Source organism: Sphaeramia orbicularis, chromosome 16 (assembly GCF_902148855.1).
Source record: "Sphaeramia orbicularis chromosome 16, fSphaOr1.1, whole genome shotgun sequence".
NCBI classification, from domain to species: Eukaryota; Metazoa; Chordata; class Actinopteri; order Kurtiformes; family Apogonidae; genus Sphaeramia; species Sphaeramia orbicularis.
In genome coordinates, this window is record NC_043972.1 from 53126790 (window position 1) to 53154759 (window position 27970).

Here is a 27970-nt window from a genome sequence, read left to right on the forward strand (position 1 = left end):
AGGAAGTAGGGAGAAATAATCCAAAAGGCATAAGGTGCTTTTAACACAGTAGAAAGACGTAATCATAGAATTTAGTCCCTGATGAGAAAACATTTTAAAATCTGTTTTCTGCTTTATGCAGCTGCTGGATGTGTGGGAATACGATCCTAAAGATTGCTTCTAAAATTGAGCCAAAAGCTGTTTCATTTTGTGTAAGCTTGTTACTCCATGATACAAACATCTCAAGGCATCTTGGTTTTATAAAAATTGTAATTCTTATCCCAAATTAATCTTCTGTTTAGGTTGTAGATGATCTTGAAAACATGTCCAAAGTTGCCAAACTGTTTAGCTGTTGTAGGTCTTGAACATTGTTGTGTTAAAATAGCACATTTAAGCCCTTGTCACCAAGATGGCCCAAATTTGACAAGTTTGATTTGAATGTGCAACTTTTTTTTTTTTTGGGTGGGGGGGTGCCAAAGTATTTGAATGAAATGCTGTCTGTGTGAGTTCTGTCAGTGTCATTTAAATACTTTTGCAATGAACAGCCACGTTTCAATCAACAGTGTTGATGTAGTGAGTAACAGTGTCCCTACAAAAGTAAGCCATTGAGGTTTTACCTAAATTTTCCAAGAGATGCAGTGAAAAATGCAGTATAGGGATGTTTTTTATTAACTGGAGATGTGGCAACTGTAATTGTTTTTTCCTGATTCCTCTATAGCACCTCTACAATTTATCTAAGCCTCTGAGCCTCTGAATGAGGTTTCACATTGACATACCCAACAGGGCCAAAACCAATGCCAACTACATTATGGCTTTCACATGTAACTTTTGCCCCATTGTTGCCATTTCTGTCCACTCTTCTATGGACACAGAAAGTTACATCTTAAAAGTCCATTCCTGAAGGTATCTTCATGGCAGTGTTGTGGAAAGTTAGAGTTAAAATAAATAAATGCATTTATTGAGAAGTCAATCACAGAGAAACTCTGTGAGTGAAGTCTGATTAAACAAGAGAAAACTAAGGTTTATATAGAACCAAATCCAACCCCCTCAAACTATGATGTCATTCCTTACGTACATTGTACCACTCCATACTACTCCTTCTCTGCTCCGTGAAGAGGTCATGATGACCTCTTCACTCTAACCTCCTATCTGGAGTGCAGGCGCCATCCTCTATCTACACATTCAGACATTTAGGTGTTTGGGTTTTAACTCAAGGCAAGAACTCCATTCCTGGGTCGGGGGTGTTACAGAGTGGTAAACATCACACATAATGAATAATGACTCAGCATTAAAAGAAGATGTACTAACAGTATAAAATATAAAGAGTATAAAATATAAAAAGTAAATTTTTCCACCACAGCAGCAATAAAACATGAAGATTACAGCCTGCCCTAATGTGTGTGGTGGTATGAGGGTCTGAAAATTGAAGCTTACATCTTTTATTTTAAATTGTCATCTCATGTCTTTAGATGTAGCTCAATCAAAACACCTTAAACTGTCATGGAAAAGATGCAGTGTTGTTGCCTTAGTATCAAAAGAAAAAGAAGGGAAGCTACTTGCCACAACTGAAAGCAGAGACATGATCCAGCTGGAGGCGCTTAGTAAAGCACAGGAGGGAGGAGGGTAGAGAGGGAGGTAAAGAGGCAATGAACAAGAAGAGAGATTTTCAGAAAGACAAGCAGAAGGAGGGAGTGGGGGATGGAGACACATAAAGACAGAAGGAAAAGAAAATGGAAGTAGCCACTAAAACATGACCGTGTCTCTGTGAGCGGCTGTGCAAGGATGCTTGTGTGTGATGGAATGACATGTCAGTACTGCATCTGCTTCGTTCAGCTGTGTTGCTATGACAACCACCCCATCTACACTCATTTGTCTTCTTCCTTTATGCATCCTCTCAACCTCCTCCTCCCTCTCTCGCTCCAACTTACATAAACCTCCTCTTTGTATGAATGCAGAAACGCTTGCAGGTTGAGTCCAAAAAAGTCTTGAAAATGTGATACTAGTTGACATTGCTCTGTCTCTCTCTCTCTCTCTCTCTCTCTCTCTCTCTCTCTCTCTCTCATTTTTTCCACATATACACACACAAAATGTCTCCTGGCTCAGTGCCAGCAGGTTCCTTCAGCTGACAAAATAAGAGCATCAAGGATTCAGGAAACGAGTGCTGAAAAGGATCCTGCTTAGTATGTAGAGAGCAGACCTGAATCATTGTATGTCCCTATACTTCCACACTCCCTCATCTCCTTATCACCCCTCCTTAATATGTGCTCCCACTTACAAATGCTCAGAAATGTGTCTTAGATACAATTTGTGAGATTTGGATTCAGGAATTAAAACCAAATATCAACAGTGAGGGGAGGAATTTTAATTGAAATTCACCTAGAAAGTCTAGGTGACGCCTGCTAAAACCAGTCAACACAATCTAGCTCTGTCATTTGTGTGACTTGTTTATTTGGCTGTATGTTGTCATTTGCTGCACATGGTTTTGGAATGTCCAGACAAGCTAAATAACCTTGTTTGTTTGCTAGACAAAATTGCTGCAGTTTGGTTGATTCTGGATGTGAATAACATATCACCATACTGCTAACATATTGGCCTTGTTAGTAATGTTATGTAATTAACTTTTGAAGCTATGGCAATAGTAAAATACATGTAGGCCTAAAGCTCTGGTGCTAAGTAGACAGAATACTTCACACTAGCACATTCATCCACTCACTCACTACCGTGAGGCAGCGTTGCTTAGCAGCACCAGAGTCTTGTTAAACCCTGAGATAGATTTGGCTATTTTACACACCAAATAGTGTGGAGACAAAGCCATCTGCTTGTGTCGTTTATGTCCTGAGGCAGACACTGTACTCCTCCAAACAGCTTTTGGGGGACGTCTGGCACTCCGATCGTGGCTGTGTGTTTTTCTGCATGCGTTTACATAGGTGTGCCCGTAATGCACATCCACACATGGATGCACATATGAATTGTGTTAGATCTCATAAATGTAAATGTCTTTGTGAAATGTTTAACAGAGCCTTCATGTGTGTGTGTTTGTGTGTGTGTGTGACATTGAGTCGCCACAAAACTGCCAAGGGGTCTTTTTCTTTTCACATCCCTTTCACAGACACACAAAGTGATGATGTTCTCCTTTCTTTAACTTCGTGCATCTGACCATGCAGTGTCTTTTTTATGCAAAAACTTTACTGAAGTAAATGTTCTACTGGCAGCTGCATCCAAAGGCAGTGACTAAAGGCGGCCATATACTGTGCGATTATTTCAATCGTTGCACGCAGCTCCATCTCAAACTGTGCGAATCAATCGTAAAGTCAGGCTCACAATTCATGTTTTCACACTGTACATGTAGATGCTGGTATGTGACCTGACTGCTCACACTGTAGGGCCATACACCAGAGGACGCACGACACATTCGAGTGTTGTATCTGGAAATACAACGTTAAAATACCAAGGAATCTGGAAGTGCATAGACGATTGTGTGTTGGCGTGAGTCACGAAATGGTAGTGCTAAACAAAAACCAACGAGCTGTTTTGGCAATATGTGCCATTATCTGTGGGGAATCAAAACAGAAGAAAAGACAACAACATGTTTGATGCAGGAATTGGTTGGCCAGATGCAGACAGTATGGGATGTCAATCCTACAGCGGGAACTAGAGGTAAGCTGCAAAAGCTAAATTGCACTAGGCCAAAAGCCAGCTACTGTAAAGGCAGCCATACACTGTGCGATTTTAGAGACGATTTCTGATGAATGATGTGTGTGCATGGGGATTGTGGTCGGGGGGGGGGGGGGGGGGGGCTGGGCTAACCACTCTCTTGCCCGCCGCAGGTCGTGTTGGGACCAGGAAAGATGTGTGTATGGTGGCATCGGGGGTGTGGCGGTTGCTGGTGGGGTGGTGGACCGTGGTGAGGTTCCTGGCGGCTGGGGCTGCGCTCGGGTGCCGCGCCTTGGGGGGACTCACGGCGGTGCTGCTCGCTGCTGGGGGGGAGGGGGGGGGGGGGGGGGGGGCACTCCAGATACATGTGTGTGGTGTGTGCAGGTGTGTGTGCAGGTGGGTGGGAGGGGCTGTTGATGGGTGTGGGTATATGTGTACATGTAGATGTGTGCGTGTGGGCATGCATGTGGGTAGGTGGGTGTATGGGCATGGGTGGAGGTGTTTGTGTGTGTGTGTGTGTGTGTGTGTGTGTGTGTGTGTGTGTGTGTGTGAATGGTCGAACATGTGGGATGGGTTGTGTGTATGTCTGGGAGTCAGTGGGTGTGTGTGTATATGCTTGTGTGGGTGAGTGGGGGACTGGAGGGTGTGTGGGGTTTGGGGGTTGGGCATGGTGGGATGGGGGGGTGGGCCTCTGGGCCCCCGGGGCGCTTGGCTGTGGCATCGGGGTGTGCACTGGCCTGCAGCGGTTGGCGGTCTGGGCCGGCCTGGCCGCCCGGTGTGCTGGGTGGGACCCCTGCCCGGGGAGACCGGTGGCTCCTGGGCTCGTGGGGCTCGGGGACCAGCGCCTTGCCTGCCCCTGGGTGGCCGGCCCCCGGCGGGGGGGGGTGGCGGCTGGCGTCCCTGGCCCCCTGGGGCCTGTGCTCGGCTGCTGTGGGGCCTCTGGCGGGGGCCTCCCTCGACTATCTTCGGGGCAGGCACACTGTTGCCTCTCGGGGGGAGCGGGCTGGATCCCCCCTCTCTGTGGTGTCTGCTGGATGGCCGGGCCTTGGGGCCCTCTTGGTCGGTCTCTTATCCTTGGAGGGAGTGCGATTGCGGTTTCATGTCTGTGTTCTTCACCTCAGTCTGTTTGCCTGGTTCACTCTGTCACAGCAGATTAATGGGAACAACTGATGTTGTGTGGATTTGTTACTGGTGTTTGTTATACGTATTATTTGTGTGAACGTGGTATACGATATTTTATTCATGCTTTCTTATATTCTTCATTTCATAGGTCTTATGTATCTCATTGTGTTTTTGTTTTTTTTCTCTCTCTTCTGCCCAGTTTACTGAGTTGTGGTTGTAGTTACTGTTACCATTATAATTGTCTCCATGGTTGTTGCTGTTTGTATTGTTGATACTTTCTTGTGAGGGTCTTCGTCACCTTCTTCTCTCTTGTTCTCTCCCCTTCTTCTACCCCCCCACCCCCACCCCCCATGTCAGGTCCGGCATCGAAATGTGGTTCAACAAAACTCATAATAAACACAGTAGAATATCAAAGGGCGCTTCATACACTTTATGAAGTTACCCTTGGCAAAGCAAATTTGTTCAGCACCGGGAGGAACCAGACTACCATTCTGCTGTTAGGACGCTGGACAAGACAAGTAGGAAAAAAAACAAAGAAAAGAAAAGAAGTGGTGTGAGATACTCCCTGGTAAAATGTCCAAATAAAAGAGGATACACAAGCAAAGGTGTCAGAAAAATGGGCAATGATGACTGGGAGTGCGGTTGGTGTCGGCTGCTGCCTTATCGGTACAGACAGCTGCCTGTCATCCAGCTGAGTCCATAAAAAAAATAAGAATAAAAAAAAAATAGAGACGATTTCTCACTCATGCAACTCTTTCTGGGATCGGGCCAGATGTGCCTCTAGTCGTGTGTCGTGCTTCGTGCAGTGTAAGGAGAAGCGATTAACACCTCACGACCAGCAATCGTGTGTTCACAAGGAAAACGGAGCTGTTTGAAATCCTGCTTGCTCCTCATGAGGGTATCGCACTGTCAAAGCAGGGCCACGAGCCGATGTGCCTCAAATTCTCACACTGTGCATGCGCGAACACAGAAGCGTACAGTAGCATACAAGCTTACAGTAGCTGGCTATTGGCCTAGTGCAATTTAGCTTTTGCAGCTTACCTCTAGGTCCCGCTGTAGGATTGACAGCCCTTACTGTCCTCGTCTGGCCAACCAATTCCTGCACCAAACACGTCGTTGTCTTTTCTTCTTTTTTGATTCCCCACAGATAATGGCACATATTGCAAAAGGAGCTTGTTGGTTTTTGTTCAGCACTACCATTTTGTGACTCACGCCAACACACAATCGTCTATGCACTTCCAGATTCCTTGGTATTTTAACGTTGTATTTCCAGATATAACACTCAAACGTGTCGTGCGTCCTCTGGTGTATGGTCCTACAGTGTGAGCAGTCAGGTCACATACCAGCATCAGTCCGTACAGTGTGAGAACATGAATCGTGAGCCTGACTTTACGATTGATTCGCACAGTTTGAGATGGAGCTGCGTGCAACAATCGAAATAATCGCACAGTATATGGCCACCTTAGAATTAGCTCACAGTTGCTGGCTATTATTGTATTCACACATGCACAGTGTGAGAATTTGAGGCCCATGGGCTCGTGGCACTGCTTTGACAGTGCGATACTCTCACAAGGAGGATTTCAAACAGCTCTGTTTTCCTTGCGAACACACGATTGCTGGTCATGAGGTGGTCGTGAGGTGTTAATCGCTTCTCCTTACCCCATGGACACTGCACGAAGCGCGACACACGATTAGAGGCATATCTGGCCCAATCCCAGAAATAGTCGCACGAGTGAGAAATCGTCTCTGAAATCGCACAGTGTATAGCCGCCTTAACCATTGTGCTAAAAATCCTGCAGTTGGTTACTTTGCATCAGAAATAAAATGTTAAGTAACACAAAGCATAATGTGAAAGATCAGAAATTTTCCCTAAATGAAAAACATTTTCAGACTCAAGACCATAGCAGTTGAGGATGTCTGGTCTTCATACTTTATTTAAAAAATCTTCTCTTATCATTTTGTCCTGCTTAGAGGTTTTAACAGTCTGCACATTCTTTACTGTAGTAGAAGTAATTGGGGAAAAAAAACAGACTGTGGTGAAAGTAGAAACATTGACTCAACTTCTTGAAAAGAAATTTTGTCATGCCTTTAGATGGTTTCATCTTGTTACACCATTGTGTCTTGTTATATCTTTACCTCTGCCAAGGAACGGCAGAGGTTATGTTTTCATCAGGGTTTGTCTGATCTGCCTTGGCGGAGGTCTGCACTCTATGAGTGATTTTGTAGTTTGTTTGTATTTTTTCTCTGTGATCATTGTTTTTCTTTCCTCCCGCATCTCCTTTGTCAACCTCTTCATGCTCTCAATTTTGTATGTATTTATTGTATTATATATTGTATTATGACTTAATACAACAAATTCAAAATTCAAAACTCCTCTCTATTTTGTTGTTTTTCTCTTTCTGTCAGATGTAACGTCCAGGATTACATCTGGCACAAGGGTTCTCGCTGTGAGTCAGTGGTGACCGAGTTCCAGGTGATGTGTCTGGCTGTGGGCGCCTCTGCTCTGGTGGTCCTGTTGCTCTTCATGATCATAGTGTGCTTCGCCAAGAAGCTACATGTGCTCAAGACGGAGAACAAGAAGCTGCGCAAGCGCAGGTGAGCCTTATCCGAGGTCACAAACAAGTGCTCAAAAGTATCTGAGGTGTTTTATGAGTAAATAACATTGAATTAATTTCAGAAAAAAACACTTTTTCAAAGAGCCAAACAAAGCAAAATAAGAAAAACAGAGGTGTTCAAAGGTTTTTATCCACATTTCAAGTTTTCAACAATGCTAGTAATATGTCAGAATGTCCTCTTGGCAGGTCCTGCAGGCTCTACACTGGCCTTTGAATTGGTTGATAAATTAAAAAACAATGACCACACAAACTCTAGCAATGAAATGCTCAGTGCTTTGCTCAAAGGCACTACAGCTGAGTTAAGAGTTGAGATGAGATGATACGGCAATACGGTGCATTACTCTTGTCAATGCTGATAATTCGACCAGAAAGCTTAATTACTTTGGTCGATGTTGCCTGTGAATCAGACTATGTTTACTGAGTGTGAATTTCTTGGACTGACAAAGATAGATTATTGGATAGAATAAAGGGAAAGGGAGAAAGAAGTTGTAAAAGCTAAGCCAACAAGGCTTTGGGTCCAGCAACTTTAAACCCTCATTGAAATTCCATCAATATGTCTGAGTCTCAGAGAGAAAATAATGTTGAACAGTGGAAGCAAAAAAGGAGAAAGTGGACTACATGTCTTGTGGTTTGGCTTGAGTCACCAGGCAGGCTTTACACAGGAGTCCTGCTATGTAGTAGTGCTGCCACGACTAGTTGACTTAGTCGATGTAATCGATCACGAAAATTAGTTGACAGCAGTTTTTTTAGTTGATGCATCATTTCACTGTTGACCAGCTATTTATTTTTGGTCTCCTGTTTCAAATGCAGTAGGAATGGGATCTCCCTGCAACCGCTGCCAGAGACAAGCCCCAGGTGCCGCGGGTTCATACCATGCGTGCCATGGTGGAACAAAGTCGCGGTGCTTGGGGAATCCATGCCGGCAGTGGCACCCGTAACCGTATGGCTGTACCTCACAGAGAGAGAGAGAAAGAGAGAGAGCGAGCGAGAGAGAGAGAGAGAGAGAGAGAGAGAGACCCCCATCTTATAAGCGTGTTAAGTTTCATTTACCCCCCTGGTCCACGGATCCATGCGTACCTCATTCATTCTCTTATGATTCATCCCCCCCGGTCTGCAGATCTGTGTGTACCTCTGAATTCAGGTTTGCAGGCACGCTTGCATGCCGGTACGTCAATATACGCCTGCTATCTCTCTTGATTTAGGTAGTAGGCTAGTCCACACTCCGCAGATGTTTATGCTTAGATTGTCAGTAGGCTACATAATGTTTTTGAGCAGTTTACTTAATGAGCTTCCAACAAAAATAGGCTGTAAGGGTTAAGGTGAAAGCCAAGACAGAATATTAGGAATGGGCTCTCCATGTCTACATCAGTAGGCTCATTGTGTATTTTTCTCTTCTCTTTTTGTCAGTTGTAGGCAAAGTAGTCTGACTCAGTTCATCCTTCCAAGGAAGGACTGCATGCCACAACTTGCAATAGTACTCATTGACAGTGTTCTGACAATGATAGCGAGAGATATGAGACCATATTTGCACCATATATATTTGCACTGTTAATCAAATACTCACTGGAAGTCACTTTGCGCTGGAAATTTTAAGGCCCTATTGTATTAATATTTTGTTTTATATTGATATAGCTAGCCATTTGCTTGAATAACTTTTTTTTGCAATGTGGAAAACAGCCCACTTTGTAATTTTTTATTTGGTAATATTTAAGTTATTTATGTTGTTCACATTTGTCATGGTACAGGTGAAATTTTACATTTTGGCCCTTGAGTTGTATTCACAATAAAATGGACACAACAAAATAGCAAATACTTGATTTTTTTTAAAAAATTAGTCGTTTAGATTAGTCAACTAATCAAAAACTCGTCGAAAGATTAGTCATTACAAAATTACTCGTTAGTGGCAGCACTACTATGTAGCTGTTAAGAAGTCCTCTCAGTAGGTTCACACAGAATCAAACAAACCCTGCATAGCACTTCCCTAATGGAAACGTCTTTTCCACTGAGACAGTGCTGGACCTGTGTCTAATCCTGAATCACGCTGCCAACCATCAAAAAACCTGTTCTCAACACAAAAACTGGTTCCAGAGCTGTGCCAGCACTTTGTGTTGTGCTATAAACAAGAACTGCAGAACTCGTTTAGTGTCTAGTCTACCTATTCCAAAGAAAGGAGACTAGATCTTAAGTATAAATGTCAAATTTAAGCTCTTCTTAATTCTCTCTCTCTAACCCCAACTGGTCAAGGCAGATGACCATCCTCCAGGAGTTGGGATCTGCTTGAGGTTTCTGCCTGTTAAAAGGAAGTTTTTCCTTGCCACTGTCGCCAAGTGTTTGCTCCTGGAGGATTCTGTTGGGTGTCTGTAAATTGGCTTAAGAGTCAGGTTTAGACCAGCTCTAAATGTAAAGTGTCATGAGACATGATGCTATATAAAAAAATTTGATTGATTGATTGTTTGATTGATTGATTGATTGATAAGCTGTGTCCAACATAACATAAACTTCAAACAGACCCCCCAAAATAAAGCTGTTCTTGGTGCTGTTACATTAGCACCAATCACCCTGATATATTGATTGTAGATAGATGTTCTAGCCTGCTAGATGCTAATGGAAGTGAATTATGGTATCAAACATATCCAAAACCATCAGACCAAATTTCCAAGTGTGATCAACCACAAGTAAGATTTTTCAACACCTACATTCTAGTCTAAAAAACCTTAAACCTTCGCTCCAGTGGTAAATGTATTAAAAATTACTGGCCAGCTGAGTAGCTGAATAGCTGACATTAGCATGCTTCTTTCTAACATTGCCATGGTCTTTCCTACCTCCAGACCATAATGTAGACTTATATGGTTCTGTAGCTGACAGAGACAGTTGACAAAGGGACTCTCCAAACCAGCACTAGCACCAGCACAGAATTAACACTAGATTCATATAGTATACTGGCAAACCTGAAGCAGAGGTGGAACACAACAGGGATGGCTCCTTTTGCTACATATACCATATGCACCGGAAACATGAATGTTTTGCTTTTACTTTTAAAACGATCATCGCAGGTGATTTGGTCCTTGCATCCAAAGGTAAGAAGCTCCCAGACTTCACTGACTCACCAGTTCATGGACATTTCCACAGTAACAACTTGGTTCCTTTAGGTTAACTCTCTTAACTTTTCCCAGTTGCAGGTCACACATCACCAGCACAACATTGCTAGGATTAAGGCAGAATAACAATGCCCCCCATTTCATATTTATACCTTCTATACAGAAGAGTGAGGCAGAATGAAGGCGTAAAATTATCACTTTAAACATGCTATGGAAAAGGCTTTATATGTACAAGGCAACAAATAGATCTCTCTTGCTTGTGTAATGTTGAGATTTCAGCACCCCAGTAAAGCTTAACTAAGCAATATCTATGGCATCACCGGGCAAAAACTTATATAATAGTCTTTTAGCATATTGTAAATCAAGTGATCTGAGTTGAAATAAGACTTTTACACCAGCTTTTGGTTCTGCTTTCAGGCTTTTGAAAATTCAGCCTGTTATTTCTCTTTTCCAAACTGTATTTTACCCTAATGAAGGCAACTAAACCATGTGCTTAGGGAAAGAATGTGGCATTGACTGAAAAAAGTCATCTCAGGTCTTTGTTGCTGATATTTTCTTAAGACGACCTGTGTTTTGTCAGTTGTTGTAAATAAACTCCAGTGGAATTGCAGTGGATGCTTATGGGGTAAAAACACTTACGTGATATTCAATGAAAAATAGTGAAAATACTTATTTTGAACTGAAAGGATAAGATTCTGTCTGAGATATTTCTACTCTAAATTTCAGCCCTTTTTAATATTACAATGTAATTGGATGGTTGGATGAATCTCTGACTCACTGCTCTTTATGAGGGAGATAGACCAAACAACAAACTAGTAATGAGAAAATGGTGCTATCTTAGTCTAGTTAGTTATTACATAATAAAATTTCTCTTCACAGGTGTGCAATTAAAATGACCCATTTCATTTGGATTTGTGTTTCTATGTTCTAAATGAGGCTGGAAGGTGGGCAGAAGCTACACAGGTGTTGAGGGTGACACTTAGGAAATCTGAGACAAGAAAATGTAAAATGTAAGGAGTGACTTTGGAGACAGAGACTTATTAAAATGCGCATTCAGCCAAGGTAACAAAAGGAAGTAAAGGTGCCAGTGAACAACTGCGTGTGTCCTTCACAAGAGTGGTAGATGCAGAAGCTGTTTTGACTTTTGTGCTTCATCAGTTTTTGTACCCTTACCCATAAAACCATGGAATGAGTGAGAATGATGGAGCCAGCTAAGCTTCAGTACCTTGTAGAAGGACACCTGATGAAGTCTTGGGACTCATAGTCAAGTAAATAAACCTTTTTATTTTTTGTCTTTTTTTCCCCTAATTCTAGGTATCTTGTTCTTCTTGACCTAAGGCAATGCTGATGTAATGCATGAACTTATGGCAACGCAACACATCAGTCTAATTAAAAACAGATACAAGTACAGGCATCAGGTTATGAAGGCTGCCATTAAACCCTTTTTAATCATGCAATGTCAGAATCTGTTGGTAAGAACAGAGGAGACTGAAGAGGGGGGTGAGGGAGACAGTAAAAGGAGATGAAAAGATGAGGACAAGAGAGATACAAGGACGGTCAGAAAGAGGGAGAGTCAGAGAGGTGTTTAAAATGAGTGAGGAAGACAAAGAAGTCAAGGCAAGAGGAAAGGAAGAAGGAGGAAAGATGTAGCATAACCTGGCTGCAATCAATCACTGTTCCCAATGAATTAAGGGTACAGTGTGAGGGGAGAGGTCATGCTAATTATAGCTTTAGTCTGTCATGGAGCCACTACTTCTGTCTCATCCACACAATCTGAATCCACAATTGACAAACTAATAATATTAAGTAATATAGTAATAAGCATCAACTTCATATTAACTACCTGTTAACTAACGTGTCTTGCTTTAAGCATAGCATTCATTAACACACTCACTGAGGACTCAGTCATCACATGGTTGGACAGACACACATGTCCATATTAAACCAGTTGACTTGAAGTCATCAAGGCAGCTGCAACAAAATGTTTTACAAAAAGTTGTGTAGGATAGAGTGAACCAACTAAACACAGACTCTAAAGAATGACTAGAAGTATACTAGCATAACAAGAGTAACAACCATGATGCGATGTACTGTTTACACGCTGTCATTACTATGTCCAGGATTGCAAAAGTGACTAAAAATGGTTGCTGGGCTGAACATGACCTTCCTATCTTAACAAAGGATGCAACTGACAGGATGTACTACAACTTGTTCCAACTTTAAGTTAGCTTGAAAAAGATTTGTTCTATGTTTAATCATAACCTTATTTCTTGCCATTCTAGAATAAGAAAAAGAAGCAAATACACACATATTAAATATGAAAAGTGGTTTTCTATCCATCAAACTAAGTCAATGTGCTCTATTCCTATTTATTAATTTCAATTAATTTAATTCATTCAGGCATTAAGAACTGTAGGAAATATGAAATTGTTAGCCTCATAGCATAACAGGCCAAATCTTTTTTTTTTCAGGTTTTAGTAGGGCTGGGTGATATGGAAAAAATCATATCACGATCATTTTTTTTCATATCAGGCGGTATCGATCTGTATCATGATACATAAATCAGATAACTATTTTTGTCAACCTTAAATCTTCGGTTACTCCTTAGTTGTGAGGACATCAGATGGGGAGAGAGAGAGATATACATACGAGATACATACACTATATTGCCAAAAGTATTTGCTCACCTGCCTTGACTCGCATATGAATTTCAGTGACATCCCATTCCTAGTCTATGGGGTTCAATATGACGTCGGTCCACCCTTTGCAGCTATAACAGCTTCAGCTCTTCTGGGAAGGGTGTCCACAAGGTTTAGGAGTGTGTTCATGGGAATTTTTGACCATTCTTCCAGAAGCGCATTTGTGAGGTCACACACTTATGTTGGACGAGAAGGCCTGGCTCTCAGTCTCCGCTCTAATTCATCCCAAAGGTGTTCTGTCAGGTTGAGGTCAGGACTCTGTGCAGGCCAGTCAAGTTCATCCACACCAGACTCTGTCATCCATGTCTTTATGGACCTTGCTTTGTGCACTGGTGCACAGTCATGTTGGAAGAGCAAGGGGCCAGCTCCAAACTGTTCCCACAAAGTTGGGAGCATGGAATTGTCCAAAATGTCTTGGTATGCTGAAGCATTCACAGTTCCTTTCACTGGAACTAAGGGGCCAAGCCCAGCTCCTAAAAAACAACCCCACACCATAATCCCCCCTCCACCAAACTTTACACTTGGCACAATGCGGTCCTCCAAGTATCGTTCTCCTGGCAACCGCCGACCCAGACCCGTCTATCAGATTGCCAGATGGAGAAGCACGATTCGTCACTCCAGAGAACGCGCCTCCACTGCTCTAGAGTCCAGTGGCGGCGTGCTTTACACCACTGCATCCGGCGCTTTGCATTGCACTTGGTGATGTATGGCTTGGATGCAGCTGCTCGGCCATGGAAACCCATTCCATGAAGCTCTCTGCGCACTGTTCTTGAGCTAATCTGAAGGCCACATAAAGTTTGGAGGTCTGTAGCGATTGACTCTGCAGAAAGTTGGCGACCTCTTCACACTATGCGCCTCAGCATCCGCTGACCCCGCTCCATCAGTTTACATGGCCTACCACTTCGTGGCTGAGTTGCTGTCATTCCCAAACACTTCCACTTTCTTATAATACAGCTGACAGTTGACTGTGGAATATTTAGGAGCGAGGAAATTTCACGACTGGATTTGTTGCACAGGTGGCATCCTATCACAGTTCCATGCTGGAATTCACTGAGCTCCTGAGAGCGACCCATTCTTTCACAAATGTTTGTAAAAGCAGTCTGCATGCCTAGGTGCTTGATTTTATACACCTGTGGCCATGGAAGTGATTGGAACACCTGATTCTGATTATTTGGATGGGTGAGCGAACACTTTTGGCAATATAGTGTACTTAAGGAGAAGTCCCTCCCTCCGCTCTTACAATTATCCCCCCCTCAACTGTGATGTATTATTCCCCATTTTTTTCATCTCCCCCCCAGCCCCCCATCTTTAGATTTATTGTCTCCCATCTCTTAAGTGTCTTCAGTTTCATTTTCAGTTTTAAGGCCGTATGGTTTGCGTGTATTAGTCTTGCGATAGGCATGGACCGCAACTGCCCCCCCATCTGTTGTCCGTGCATACATCTGAATTCAGGGCTGCAGGCACGCCGTAACTAGCATAAACCAAAAGTGAAACAACATGCTTTTGAATGTCCAACTCCCAGCTTCTATACCTCTGTTGTACGCTGGAACCAAAACAGTTTGCACCCTACTTTTCAGTAATCTGGTCACCCAAGTTCTCAGTCAGACTTTCTCCCGAGGGAACACATTACCTCCTGCTGCAGCCATCATGCTGCAAACATTGCCCAGCCCTAAGTCATAGCCAGTGATGAAAAATGAATGGCCCAAAATATGACTTAGGCAATTATGCTATGAGTCTAATGAAATAATGTATAAATGAATAGTTAACATGAGCATCATTAGTGAATGACTAACCACACACCCAGTTAGCCATTATAGAGAGCTGAAGTTCTGCCCCTTCCAGTATGTCTCATAGAGCCTACCTTCATAAGAATGCCTTCAGTCACCAACTACACAAATGATGTTCATCTATTTAAAAGATAAGTTTACAAGTAACAAAGTGACAATTTGTTGTAAAGATAGTAAAAGAGCATTAGTTTCAACTAGTTTTGTGGGGAAACAGCTCAATGGACTGTATCTTTCGCCACATGTGATATAGCTCACCAACACCAAAACAGCCATAGCCATAGCAATTTTCTTGGTAAACAAGATGAAAGAGGTGTTAAAAATAACTACAGTCTGTGATGTTGAGGCAGCAGAGACACCTTCAGCAACTCTGAGATAATAAAAAACAGATAATTTAGATAATCAGTTACAACGACCTCAAGTTTGGGTGTTTCGTTTTGTATTTATGTATTTTCACAGTCTGATACTTAAGCAATTTTACCACTAACTGGGACTTTCTTGACTATTAAAATGATCATTTAAATTTACAAACATCTGTATAAATGATGGAAAATTACAAATTGGATCAAAGATAACTTGCCTCTCACTATTGACTCTAACACAATTTTGTTTTTGAAATCAGGTCCCAAGGGACACAATCGGAAGGGGCAGGAATGTTCATTAAAGTGTTGCCATATTTCCATATTATCACATTTTGGAATAGCCCTATGTAGAGGGCTTAAGCTGCAGAGCCTTTCAAAAAAAACACTCCTTTTGTGTGACGAGTGAAAAGAGAACTAAGAAGCTGCAGGGAGGTGGGTTGACTCCGTACAGGCGCAGAGAAATGAAAGTGGGAGACATACCGAAGGTCTAGAATTGAATATACAAAGAGTGGGTCGCTGATGTGTTGGGGGTTGGTTATACATTGCTTTGCCAGAGCGGTAGCTAGTGTGTTAGCTGCTATCTCCCTGGCAACAGAGTGCTTGTGAAGGACAAGCAGCAGCAGTTCACTGATCAAGTGCCACTATGCAAATATGGGCCGAAGGACCTGAAGGCTCGACATGAGAACCATGCTAGTGTCTATTTTTAGTCCAACAGGAAAGGGAAGTGTATCATGCTGGTGAAGAAGGAGGTAGATGATGTCGGGGAGGGAAAGTGGTGTAGTCAGGAGCGGTTGAAATGCTAACAAGCAGAAATAAAAAAAAAGGATGATGTCATTGGTGCTGTGGATCCAGCTGAAAGTAGGGCAGAGTGAGCAGGAGGAAGGGATGAGAGAGGGGGGCGGGGCCGACCTAAATACAGCTGTGCAACCTGGGGGGTGTGTGCATGTGTGAGAGTGCAGCATGAAAGAGACAACACAAGCTCATCCTCATCAAGTGAAAAAGAAAAGCAAAAGAAAAAATCGATGAGGTGGAGGAGGAAGGCGACAGACGTAAGGAAAAAAAGAAAAGCCAGAAGAAACAAGGCAGAGGAGAAACTGCAGCGGAGGGGGAGAAAGAGGAGAAGAAATTAACAGAGAAAATCTCAGCATAACACATTCAGAGCGAGAGAGAGAGAGAGTGTGTGTGTGTGTGTGTGTGTGTGTGTGTCAGAGAGAGAGAGAGCTTGTGCACTAACAAAGCTCATGAATACATGAAACTCCCACACTCCCCCATCTGCTGTGGGTAATTGCAGTCACAGTGTTTTACCGCCACACTCAAGATCAGACCCAACATCCTGCTGAAAGACAGAGAAGAGGCGGTGAAGGAGGGAAGAACAGACAGAAGGAAAATTTTAATTTAATGTCAAATAAAAAATAAAAAAAAATTAGAATGCTTACACACCACAATCAGCAGTATTTACTTAGAGATCTATTGGCAGAAAATTATTCTGCAAATGTTATTTACCATAGTATATCCTTAAAGTCACTTCATTAGAAGTGGCCCATGGTAAGACGTACCAGTCTCAGCATCCACAGTTGAGCTCCTGGTCTTGGCCAACTAAGCTTTTATGTTACAGCAAAAATATTACTATTTTCACCAAGGTACCTATATCCAACTATGATATTTATACCTAGACTGTACACTATTGTAAGACTTTAGATCAGAGTATAAGGCTGTGTAGGCTTTCTGCTTGTCTCTTTTAACCCAAAGGGAGGTGTAGAGGATGCTGTTATGTATTTAGGGACAGAAATGTACATCTGTAAAGCAGATCATATGACATGTCAACAATGTAAGGCAATCACATCAACAAGTCCTGGTGTTACCTTTGTTGCATTCTCTTCAGTAGCATCTTTACTCTTTTGGGGTATAACTAAGGATTGTGCCCGACCGAAGAAAGGGAAGAAAAACACTTTAAGAAAGCTTTTTGAGATTGATACATGACTTGAGAAAGACAGATCTGCAGTACTGTACAGGACAAAAATGGAAGGATTACAAGGTCAACTGCAGAGAAAGACTAGTATGATGAAAGAATGATCTAAGGTGATCTAAGGTCTAAGCGGATGAGTAGTGATAAGGAACAACACAGGAAAGAAAGAACTACTGAGTTTAGCAAAAGATGGAAGTAAAAGAGGAACGTTGATGCAGAAATTACATGAATAAGGCAAGATACTAAGAATGTGACCAGTGAGTTGTATGGAGCTGGTTTCTGGATGCCAAACTTTTAGAATCATAGACCATAAGGGACTGGTGATAGAAACAATTTCTCTGCCTGTCTCTCTCTCTCTCTTGTCATTACATTCTCTTTGATTGTCCTGTCACAGCATTCGTGAAAAATAAATACTTAAGCTTGCAAGTAGATCAGAGAGGCAGGCACTTTTTAAGCAGGAAGTAGATCACAGCCTCTTTAACTATAGCTATGACGAACGTGAAACCTGGGTTGAGAGTAGCTCATGTTTAGTATCTTATAAAGTAAAGGATTGTGTGTGTCACAAATGACAGGGTTTTCTTGTGTATGTATGAAAAGGAACATTTGTGTGAGAGACAGCAGATAAATCTGTGTCACTCTTGTCAAAGTTAGTGTCTCGTTTGGACCCTCAGACAAACATTCCCTCCTTTTGAGAAGCCGCAGAAGAAGAAAGGCGTGCAAAATTCAAAGAGCTCAGTTGAACTCAGTCAAAAGGGATCTCCTGAAGTTTGCTGCTTCCCTGACGAGATGAAAGGGAATCCTGGGTTTATGTGCCTGTTTGAAAGTAGGGCATCCAGTTTTTAGTCCACTAGCTTGTTGATTAGATGGGAAATGCTGAAATCATCTGTGTGTTCCTGGTGTGTTTTTGTGTAGAACATCAGAATATGGAACAATAAAGCTTCTTGTTTTTAGTATATGATCTATATTTGATTTCATTTCCCAGATTTAACAAGTACTGAAGCTATAGACTGTATATAAAGATGGATGGCATGATGCTGTTCCTTCTCACTGTGTAAAAGTGAAGCCAGAGCGGTCATTGAAGCTGCCATGTTCCTACAGTGATGCAAATTGGAGAATCTGTGTACAAGAGGTACTGGGACATGACAATCCTTCCATGCAACTGGTTTTTACAGCTGTCAATGACTTGGTTTGATAGCATCCAGTGACTTGTTTTTGTCTGTAGAACGTCAAGCTTCATACACTTCAGAAACACTTCACAGATTCAGGTCTTGGAAATACTGTACAGAGAAAAAACCAACAAATCCCCCAAAAGCAAGCCCAGGGCAACAGCATTTTCAGATAGTTTCTTTGACACATGCGGTGAGTTGTCCTGGCTGATTTATTTTATCTGGTTTCAAAGATAAATACAACAGTGTCTCATCAGCATAACAGTAGATGCTTTAGCTATGTTTGCCTATTCTGTGTAAGTTTTAGACAGTGTTTTTCCTGAATTCACCAAGTGTATAAGATTTAAAAGGACATAATTTCAGAAATGGAGTATATTACTCTTAAAGGTGCAGTATGTAGGAATTATGTTCGAAGTAATTGTAAAATGGCCTTGACTGTCACCAGACATTAAGGAATCATGTTCATTTCAAATACTGATATCACTGACAGTAGTAGTCCAGCCAGAATATTTGCATTTGAAAAGCTGAGTGCCAGCCCTTAAATGATGTTTATGTTGACATTGTGTGTTTTGGTCTGAGGCTCCCCCCATCACCTGTTGTCCAATCACAGAGTCAGAAGCCCTTCAGCATCCAGGTTGCCAATTCCACTGAGCTGCAGCTGGAACATTTCTGACCACAAATGTCTGACGTCAATAAACCTAAAAGGACTCTTATTATTCCCAAATACATCGTGACAAAGTGAGAAACAAAACAAGGAGATGTATAGGTGATGACTTTGAAACATGGAGACGGATGAAAGCAGAGAAGGATTTAAAGACTGACACTGGCTCTGCCTTAGTCTGACCACCGGTAAGAGCCACTGAGAGCCGGGGTCGTGACCTCTTCACCCCATCCCTTCTCCCGGGGCCGGGCAGCACTCTCGTCTTCTCCTGGCCCTGGTGAAGAGACTGCCAGTCCGGGACTGGTGAACAGACAGTCTCTTACCATGGTAGCTCCTTGTAGTTCAGTGTTTTCTGTGGAAGTGACCTGTTCATTTAGCGGTGTGCAATCCAAAAGGGGGGGTTGGGGGGGGTAATTTGACATACGTGTTTCGGTCGGGGGGGGGGGGTGTCAGTCGTCCGAAGGGGAGGGGGGGTTCGGTAGTTCAGCATCCCTGGTTCAGTCGGGGGGGGGGGGGGGGGGGGCGGTCTCGGGGGGGGGGTAGAGTGATCGTGCGGCTTGTAGTAAAAGTGAAACCTAATGCTCATTTCCCTTTTCCCTATCTCCTGAATCTTCGCAAACTTTAATTTGAGTGTGCAGGACGTTTGTCCTGGCTTATTATATATTATACTTATGTAGAATAAGTCTGGTGATGAGTTTTTTGTATGAAATTTATGGTGTGGTGGCAAGGATTAGTGAAAACGCTAGTAGTAGACGGTCATGCGGGATCTGACAACCCCTACCCTGGGGGGAGGAGGAGGGGATACCACGCTCTACAGTATTTTGAATGTGATTGCAGTACCAGTTTTGGCCACAATCCTACATACGGCAGCTTTAATTCCATTTTTACAAATTTAGATAATTGAGTATTCATCACCTTACAATCAGCTGTTTATTTCTACCTTTGACCATATTGGCCACCATGCTTCTGTAAGTGCTCTGAACAGAATATTGAATTGGTTTATTGACAGGCGTGTGACAAATGTACCATGAAGTCCGTGTACCAATAGTTATGTAATACTGTCTATAATAAGTGCTGACTGCATTTTGTTTCATCATTACATTTGTTATGTATCAGCAAATGGAAAGCCATGAGTTTCTTAGTTTTGTGCTAATATCAATGTTTTATTATCATTAAGCACTGTGAGGCTTACAGCAAACATGAAAAGATGATTTCTGAACATTTTACAACTCAAATGGTTTTCATTTTGTTGCATCACAGACACTGTATTGCTTTTTTTTCCTGTTTGTTAATTCACAAATAGTAGTCACGTCCCACACTTGCTGTCTGACTAATGCTGCTTTCTTGCTTTTTTTTTTTTCCTTCCCCCTCCTGTTTTTTCCCATGGTGACCCCCTTCCCCTTTCTGGCTTTTCTTCACAATATAATCTTTACCTAAATTTGTCCTATATATTACCTCTTTCTTCCTTTGTACCCCCACCCGTTCCCCTCCATTTTCTTTTTTCACCACATCCATGTATTGTCCTTATTTGCTCATCTTGTTCATCATCACATATAAACTCAAAATTGTCTGATATTCCTTCCTCCTCATCTCTCGCCATATCTTCTCCACCCCTTCTTCCTCCTTCATCTCTCCGGTGCCCAGCAGTAAGTACCGGCCTTCATCGGAGCAGCACAATGATAATTTCTCGCTGTCCACCATCGCTGAGGGCTCCCACCCAAATGTAAGGAAACTGTGCGACACCCCTCCTAACGTCCCTCATGCCCGTGCATTGGCTTACTATGATAACATTATCTGTCAGGTAACGTGGTTCTCGCCTCTCTCTCTTCACCCCTTTTTCTGCATCCCCCTGACCACCCCTGACCCTGCCCAGATCCGCTGACCTTTCCCCCTAATGCATGGGCATGAGTATTTTCTAATTTGAGGTGTAAAAAGTTACCACAGGGGTGGGTTTGGGCATATGGACAGATTGCAGGAGTTTTCTCATAAAAAATCCAAAATGGAGGTAAATTTGCTTAAAATAGTTCAGACACATGAGGGGTCAGTTTTTAGCTTGACTCACATTTTCTATATTAAAAGGATTAAATGATTGGATTGATTGCTGTGTTGCGTGATCCATCATTGTTGCTATCATTTGTGATTAAATTGACAAAAACTAAAACATTTATGTTGGTTTACTTACTACACATATTACACATGCAGGCTCGATTCTCTTCTTTTTTTCTCTAAATGCCGTAATGGATTTAATGATAATGAAGGACTTGCACAATGACTGCCATGTTAAACAAAATGAAAGGAAAACACTGGCTGCCTGGAGCCACAGGGAACATGCTGCAACAAAGATAGAAGTTGCAAGGACATGTAGTAGGAATTCATCTAACTATAGCAATGAAAACAAGGGATGCAAATCCCGTACCCCATGTTGTTTAGTTCAGTGTTCATCAAAAGAAGGTTTTTTGAAGGGATTGTCTTGAAATTACTGTTGTGTGATAGTGATGAATCAGTATAGAAGTGTAATAGATATAGTGTTAATTAGGCGAATGTCTGTGAATGTGGAATTAATCCATGACCATCTAATCTCACTTTGTACCAGTGCCTATGCATAAGGAAATCTCAAATTGTTGTTCTGTCAAAATCGTAGAGTAGCTAACAACTAATGAAGTCACAATTTAACACAATATAATCTGTTTTAGTTGCAAATCGATGTGAAAACAAATGCAGACCATCAAGCTGTGTCACAAAAAAACAAAATATAAATAAATATAATATTTGTATAACCTGTATGAAAAGTAGAGACATACTGCAAGGGAATAATGCATGACACCATGTACGCATGCATGCAGCATTAACACTACTTCACTATGGTCAAACACAGGACAAAATAAAGAATAGAAAAATCCCGATCTCGGACCATTTGCCTTTTGTTGAGGGAATGTGGGTGATGCTTATTTGCACACAAGTACATTACTGTGTCCGGAACAGAAATGTCACACTTTTTGTGTTGGATGAATCTAAAACAAACAAACAAATGAATGAATGAATAAATAAATATACTGTTAAATGTGTTGTAATATCTAATTATGTAAGTATGGAATCTTTACACATTTAACCTTTGACTCACACAGTAACAGACAAAAGGCTTTAGTGTTTTCTTGTTCTTCCTGGGTCTTGCAGCATGTTTCCATGGCCACCTCATAGCTGTTCGCATCCTTGTTTTATTGTGCTTATTGATTTAGTTTCCTGGTTTATTGCTTATTGGTCTAATTTTGAGGAAACACACAAATGATGGCGATCACAGCAATCTTCTATTTATTTATTTTTTTTATTTTTCTATTTCAGTGATTAGTACGACATTCTCAAAATTCAGCAACTAAAATTTATCCAGTAGAACCCCACTGATTAGGAGCAGCTCCTGCATCAGTACAATGTAATAACACAGCTAGTGTGTGAGATTAAATTTCTCCCACCACACAGACTGAACATTTACAGCAGCTGACCCCAGCTTCGACCTGACCCCTTCAAGAGAGAACTCCCACAATCCTCCACTGACACCCACACCACTCCTGTCTCTCTGAATGTGCTCTCTCTCTGATCACCTCTTGTGCTGTATGTCATGGCATGCTTGCTATGTCGCTAACATGCCAACTTGTGGACATGTCAGCCAACGCTGCAATGCTTCACTATTTGTGTACAAAATCTGTAACTACATATTTGCTTGATTTGTTTATCCTGAAAATGAGTTTTGGAAGCTGGATGGATTATTATGATTGGTCAAAAGCAGTTTACTGTGGGGAGGTGGGGAGGTGGGGCCAGGATTCCAACAGGTAAGGTAAAGATGTGGACATTTGAGACAATTGATTTGGGTTCTCAGGATAAACATCTGAGATACAACACTTTGTTGCTGCCTGCAGGTGGCAGCAGAGAGCCCACAGGTGCCTCACTAACAGAAGCATGGTTAGTTGTTAGCATCAGTGCTAACACCGTAGCAGCATGGGTAGTAGTGCAACAATGTAGATAGATTGTATTTTCTACTGTTTATTTTAAGTTTGAAGATGTGGTACCACCCTCTAACAACTCCATCAGTAGTTTTGTTCATCTAATGAGCTGTTAATAAGTAGTTTCCTTTTGAATTCATAATCATTCATACTATTTCACCCTGGTCCTCTGATGAAAAACATCTCATCTTGTAACCTCTACCAATATTACTCTTAAAGATACCATTTTCACAACCATTACAAATAATAAATTCCAAATCGTTGTATAAAAAAGATCCACTATCCTTTACCAAAACCATTTCTTTTTTGTCAACACCTAAATGCCTTTCCTTACATCACACTTGAGCCCCTTGGAGACAGCTGCAGTCTATCCACGAAGGTGGAATAGTAGTTGGAAATGTTCAATGTGGTTTGTCTTAGTCCACCAGGACAATAAAGAAGGATCTCATTTTGCTTACATGTCGGTAAATTTCATTAAAAGAAAGTCTCTTCTCATGTCAAATTTAAAGCTCTTTAAAAACCCCATGCAATGGCCTAAAGAATTCTAGCATTTGCATAATTGCATGTGTCCCATAACAATTATAGACTGTATGTAAAGATGGACACCACTGTGCAATTTCCTCTTGCTGTGTAAAAATGAGGCTACTATCTAATGGTCGTGTGGCTGCAATGCTTCTTGTGTGTTATACTGCAGAGTCAGGGAGTGTGGAGAGTCTGCCTATACCAGGGGTCAGCAACCCCGGTCCTAGAGAGCCACTATCCTGCATGTTTTAGATGTATCCCTCTTCCAACACACCTGACTCAAATGATAAGCCTATCATCAAGCTCTGCAGAAGCCTGATAATGACCATCAGGTGTGCTGGAAGAGGGAAACATCTAAACATGCTGGATAGTGGCTCTCTAGGACCAGGGTTGCTGACCCCTGGCCTATACCCACCTGACAGGGCTGCTGTTGGTCATTACTGCTCCCAGTTACTTTTTAACAACAAACAATGTATCAAACACTAACTGAACACATATAAATTTCACAATACCTACATAAAATGTATGAAATCACCTATGGAAAAAATAAAAGATTCTTATGTTCTTTGAGTTTTCAGAGTGGTCTTAATATATATTTTTTGTGTGTGGAACAAATTGGGTTGTGTTGCATGGAGTGGGTCTTAATGTTATTCATGGAGTCCCATCCAGCCACCAGGGGGAGATTAACATGTTTTGACCTAATTTCCTGAAGGGTTATTACCTTTTACATTTGTATAAACAGTCATATATTTAAAAAAAATAAAAATAAAAAATAAGGAATTTAGGGGACTGCATCCTACCCAAGAACCCAGTCTGACTGGGTGCATTGGGTTCATAATTGTATGTGCCAGCGTTGTAATATTTGCAACACTGAGAAACTTTATTGAATAGACAACATTTTGGTGTTCAGAATCTGGTTCTAATTTTACAACCACGATAAAGACCTAATATTAACCATAAATTCTTGCTAAACCACTTGTCAGCAAACTTGCTGACTCTGATCATCACTAGATGTAAAATTAGGATATACCCCTAAGTGGCAAACTTTAAAATACCACTAAGAGTGGCCATAACGCAACTTTTTGTCATATAGGGTACGGTTACATGACGTTTTTTAAATCCGATTTATTTTTCCAGAAGAAATTAATTCAGAACTACAGTATTTTCTCTTCTGTTTACATGGAAATGTTAAACCCAAATAAAGGTTTACATGAGAAACGTTTATTCAGTTCTCACAGCCCTTCTGTTAGCTTAGCTTAGCATAGTCACTGCATTCCCATGGTCACACGTAGCCAGTTTTTTAAAGGTGATTTGTTGTCTTTTGTAAGCGATTTTGTGAAATCTGATTCTCCCTAATTATTTTTTTAGATCTGCAACTTACTGCACTCATACAATCTTGGGACTGTTGTGTTGACAAAAGTTGGAAAATCTTTTTTTTTTGGAAAGGATGCATGCGCTAAATTAGCTTTGCTTTACCGTTTTAGCTTTGCATTAGTTTTTATTTCCCAAGATTTTATTTCTGCAGTAAGTCACATCGCCATGATTTGAGCCTCAATTTGTGATCATATTGACCCCAGCGGACTAAAGTAATGATTAGGGAGAACTGAATTTCACAAAATCAGTCATAAAATACTACGGATCACCCATGAAAGCCTGGCTACGTCTGACCAGAGGAATGAAGCGATTATGCTAAACTAGGCTAAGCTAAGCTAACAGAAGGGCTGCGAGAACAAGGCAATCGGTGCACTGCAGTGCAAACTGATTTCTCAACTTACCGAACTCATTAGTGCATGACAAATTAATTAATAAAAAACAAGTGGTGAACTATTCCTTCAGGGTTTTAGAGGCTGGTAGATCCCATCAGAATAGCTCACTGGAGCGGTTTGGTAAGACTATACTGCAATGCATATTCTTCCGCCAGTACAGAATGTGTGCGTCATCGCGACAGGACAAGACAGTGAACATGCGCAGAATGGAAGGAATAAAGTCCAAACGAAATAAAGGGTTTACATGTCCGAGGAATAATTTAGTTTGGAATTAAAAGGGGATTAAACCAGTGACTTTATTCAGATTTAAATTTATTCCGAACTATTCTTTTTCAACTGGAATAAGGTGTTTACATGGTCATCTTAAATAGGATCTAACGTTTATTCAGATTAAACCAGGAATAAAAGTTGTCATGTAAACACACGGATTGTTGATATGGACTGTTCATTTCAACATCCAAATTGATTTCTTGGAGACTTTTAGACACAGAACATTTCATACGTATGTGTAGAGCTTGTTATTCTTAGCTCAGGGTGAATGGGACTACCTGACAAAATTTAAAATGAAATAACAATAAGTGGCTAACTTGCCAAAATCAGTGGAAATTTATATCAACAGGGAAAATTTTACCCAATGGAATTGTGCAGGATTTAAAGTTATTTTGATCCATGCCTTTTTGAATAAATACTATTAAACCTCAATCCAAATGAATAAGGCCGGTCACAGGTACGTAAACTCTGAGATCATTACGATAGGCATAGTTTTTTTTGTGTGTTTAACTTCAAACTAACCTAACAAAAACATTTCCAACTACTATCTCACCATATTAATCTAACTATATACAAAACTTACCTACTGTAGGCACATGGTCAATCCCAAACCAAACACTCTCCAACTCCCCACTCCCTTATTCCCAAACAAATCAAAATACACCAACTAATAAAATAATAATCTCAAATCCCTTCAACACTAACAACCAAAAACCACATTGTAAATATCCATAACCTAATGTCACTGTGCAGAAAGGTAGCATCAGCAGTCTGTGATTAAACAGAGTTGGTGTCCACCTCAGGAACACTGTAACCTGCTGGGAATATCAGCAATTGTCTGACAGGAAGTGCCTCCAGCTGTTGGTCTCTGTGTCCAACGGTCAATCACTCTCTGTCTCTTTTATCTGTCTGCTTCTCTCTCTTCCTGTCTACTTCTTCTTTCTCTTGCCACTTAATCTCTCTGTATCTCTTCTGACGGGACTCTCTTCCCACTTATCCCTATTTTTTCTTCGATCTTTCCAAAGTCTGTCTTTCTCTTGAGGGTGCCTTGTTATGGTATTAGGAATATAACCCTTTGCCCCATCCCCCTCCCCTCAGAAAACCATGAGCAGATACACCTGGGAGTGTAAGACCAAAGAGGAGTCCGACTGTGAGGTAAGACCAGAATCCCCCCCTCGTCCTGCTACGTTGTCAGATAGTCCCGTCTCCCTCTCACTTCCCAAACAGCTCTATCATTGTTACTGTGACCCTGTCGATCACCCTTTTCTAAAGTCTCAGTGGACGGATCCAAGCCTTTCCCCCTTCCATCAAAACCACAATATACAATATGACAAAAAACACTCCAAAATGCCACTTGTTAAACCTGAGATGGTGCATAACTCAACTGCTTTGATAACAAATGCGGTACTCAAAAACTAAAAGAGCCCAGTAGCTTATATACCTTCACCAAGCTGCCACAGTGCTGCAGGTCAAAGGCCCTATCTCTGTGTTTTAGCCCTAACTTTGAGTCCAATTTCTCCCCCTATTTATGCTCGCAAATTCAAGGAGTTCACTGTTGACCCATGCAATACTCCTCCACAAGTTTTCATGGAGAGCCAGCCGACGAACCATCTAACAAATAAACCAAAAAGCACACAAAGTCAGACGTAAAAAAATGCTATTAAATGTCCTATTAATAATTTTTTCACCGCAGATATTTAATAATGGATTAGATTTCTATAGCGCTTTTCAAGGCACCCAAAGTGCTTTACATTATTGATTCACTTTTCATTCACTCACACATTCACACCTTGGTGGGGAGCTACATTTGTAGCCACAGCTGCCCTGGGGCAGGCTGATGGAAGCATGGCTGCCATTCTGCACCAAACGGCCCCTCCAACCATCACCGAACATTCATATGCAATCATACACCGGGGGGGGGCTGAAAACTTGTCATCTTGTTATATCCTTGATGATAGTGAGACACCACCAACCTTACACACAAACTCAAACCACACACACAAACACAGATGAAGCCAATCTCTGTACATCAATACTAAAGTAATGAACACACATTTGTACACAAGGATACAGTATGTAAAAGACAACATCACCCATGCCAATCATTTCTGAACAACCACAGAAAGAAAACATTCCCATGTCCCTGCAGTAAGAAAATACTGAGTTTGATATGTTTTTTTGTTTGTTTGCACCACCACCCGCCTTACACACAAACAGTGAAATGAAATGATAATAATATTGTAATAAGTTGAACCTTTCAAGTTGCCCTTAATTTCTGAGAGTATTTCATTTCTATCGACTAAGACTGACT

General features: G+C 41.5%; 1 protein-coding gene across 10 annotated transcripts in view; it reads left to right on the plus strand.

Annotated features, from left to right (window-relative positions):
- The window catches only part of cspg5a (chondroitin sulfate proteoglycan 5a), a 96996-nt gene that overhangs the window by 63057 nt on the left and 5969 nt on the right, over positions 1-27970 (plus strand). For 2 of the 10 annotated variants that reach the window (XM_030157564.1, XM_030157558.1), the window contains exons 3-5: positions 7162-7350; positions 20751-20907; positions 26758-26814. In XM_030157564.1, the coding sequence (XP_030013424.1) occupies positions 7162-7350; positions 20751-20907; positions 26758-26814 (403 nt within the window). The remainder of the gene's footprint in view (positions 1-7161; positions 7351-20750; positions 20908-26757; positions 26815-27970) is intronic. The other 8 variants (XM_030157562.1, XM_030157568.1, XM_030157559.1 and 5 more) reach the window with 7 other exon arrangements.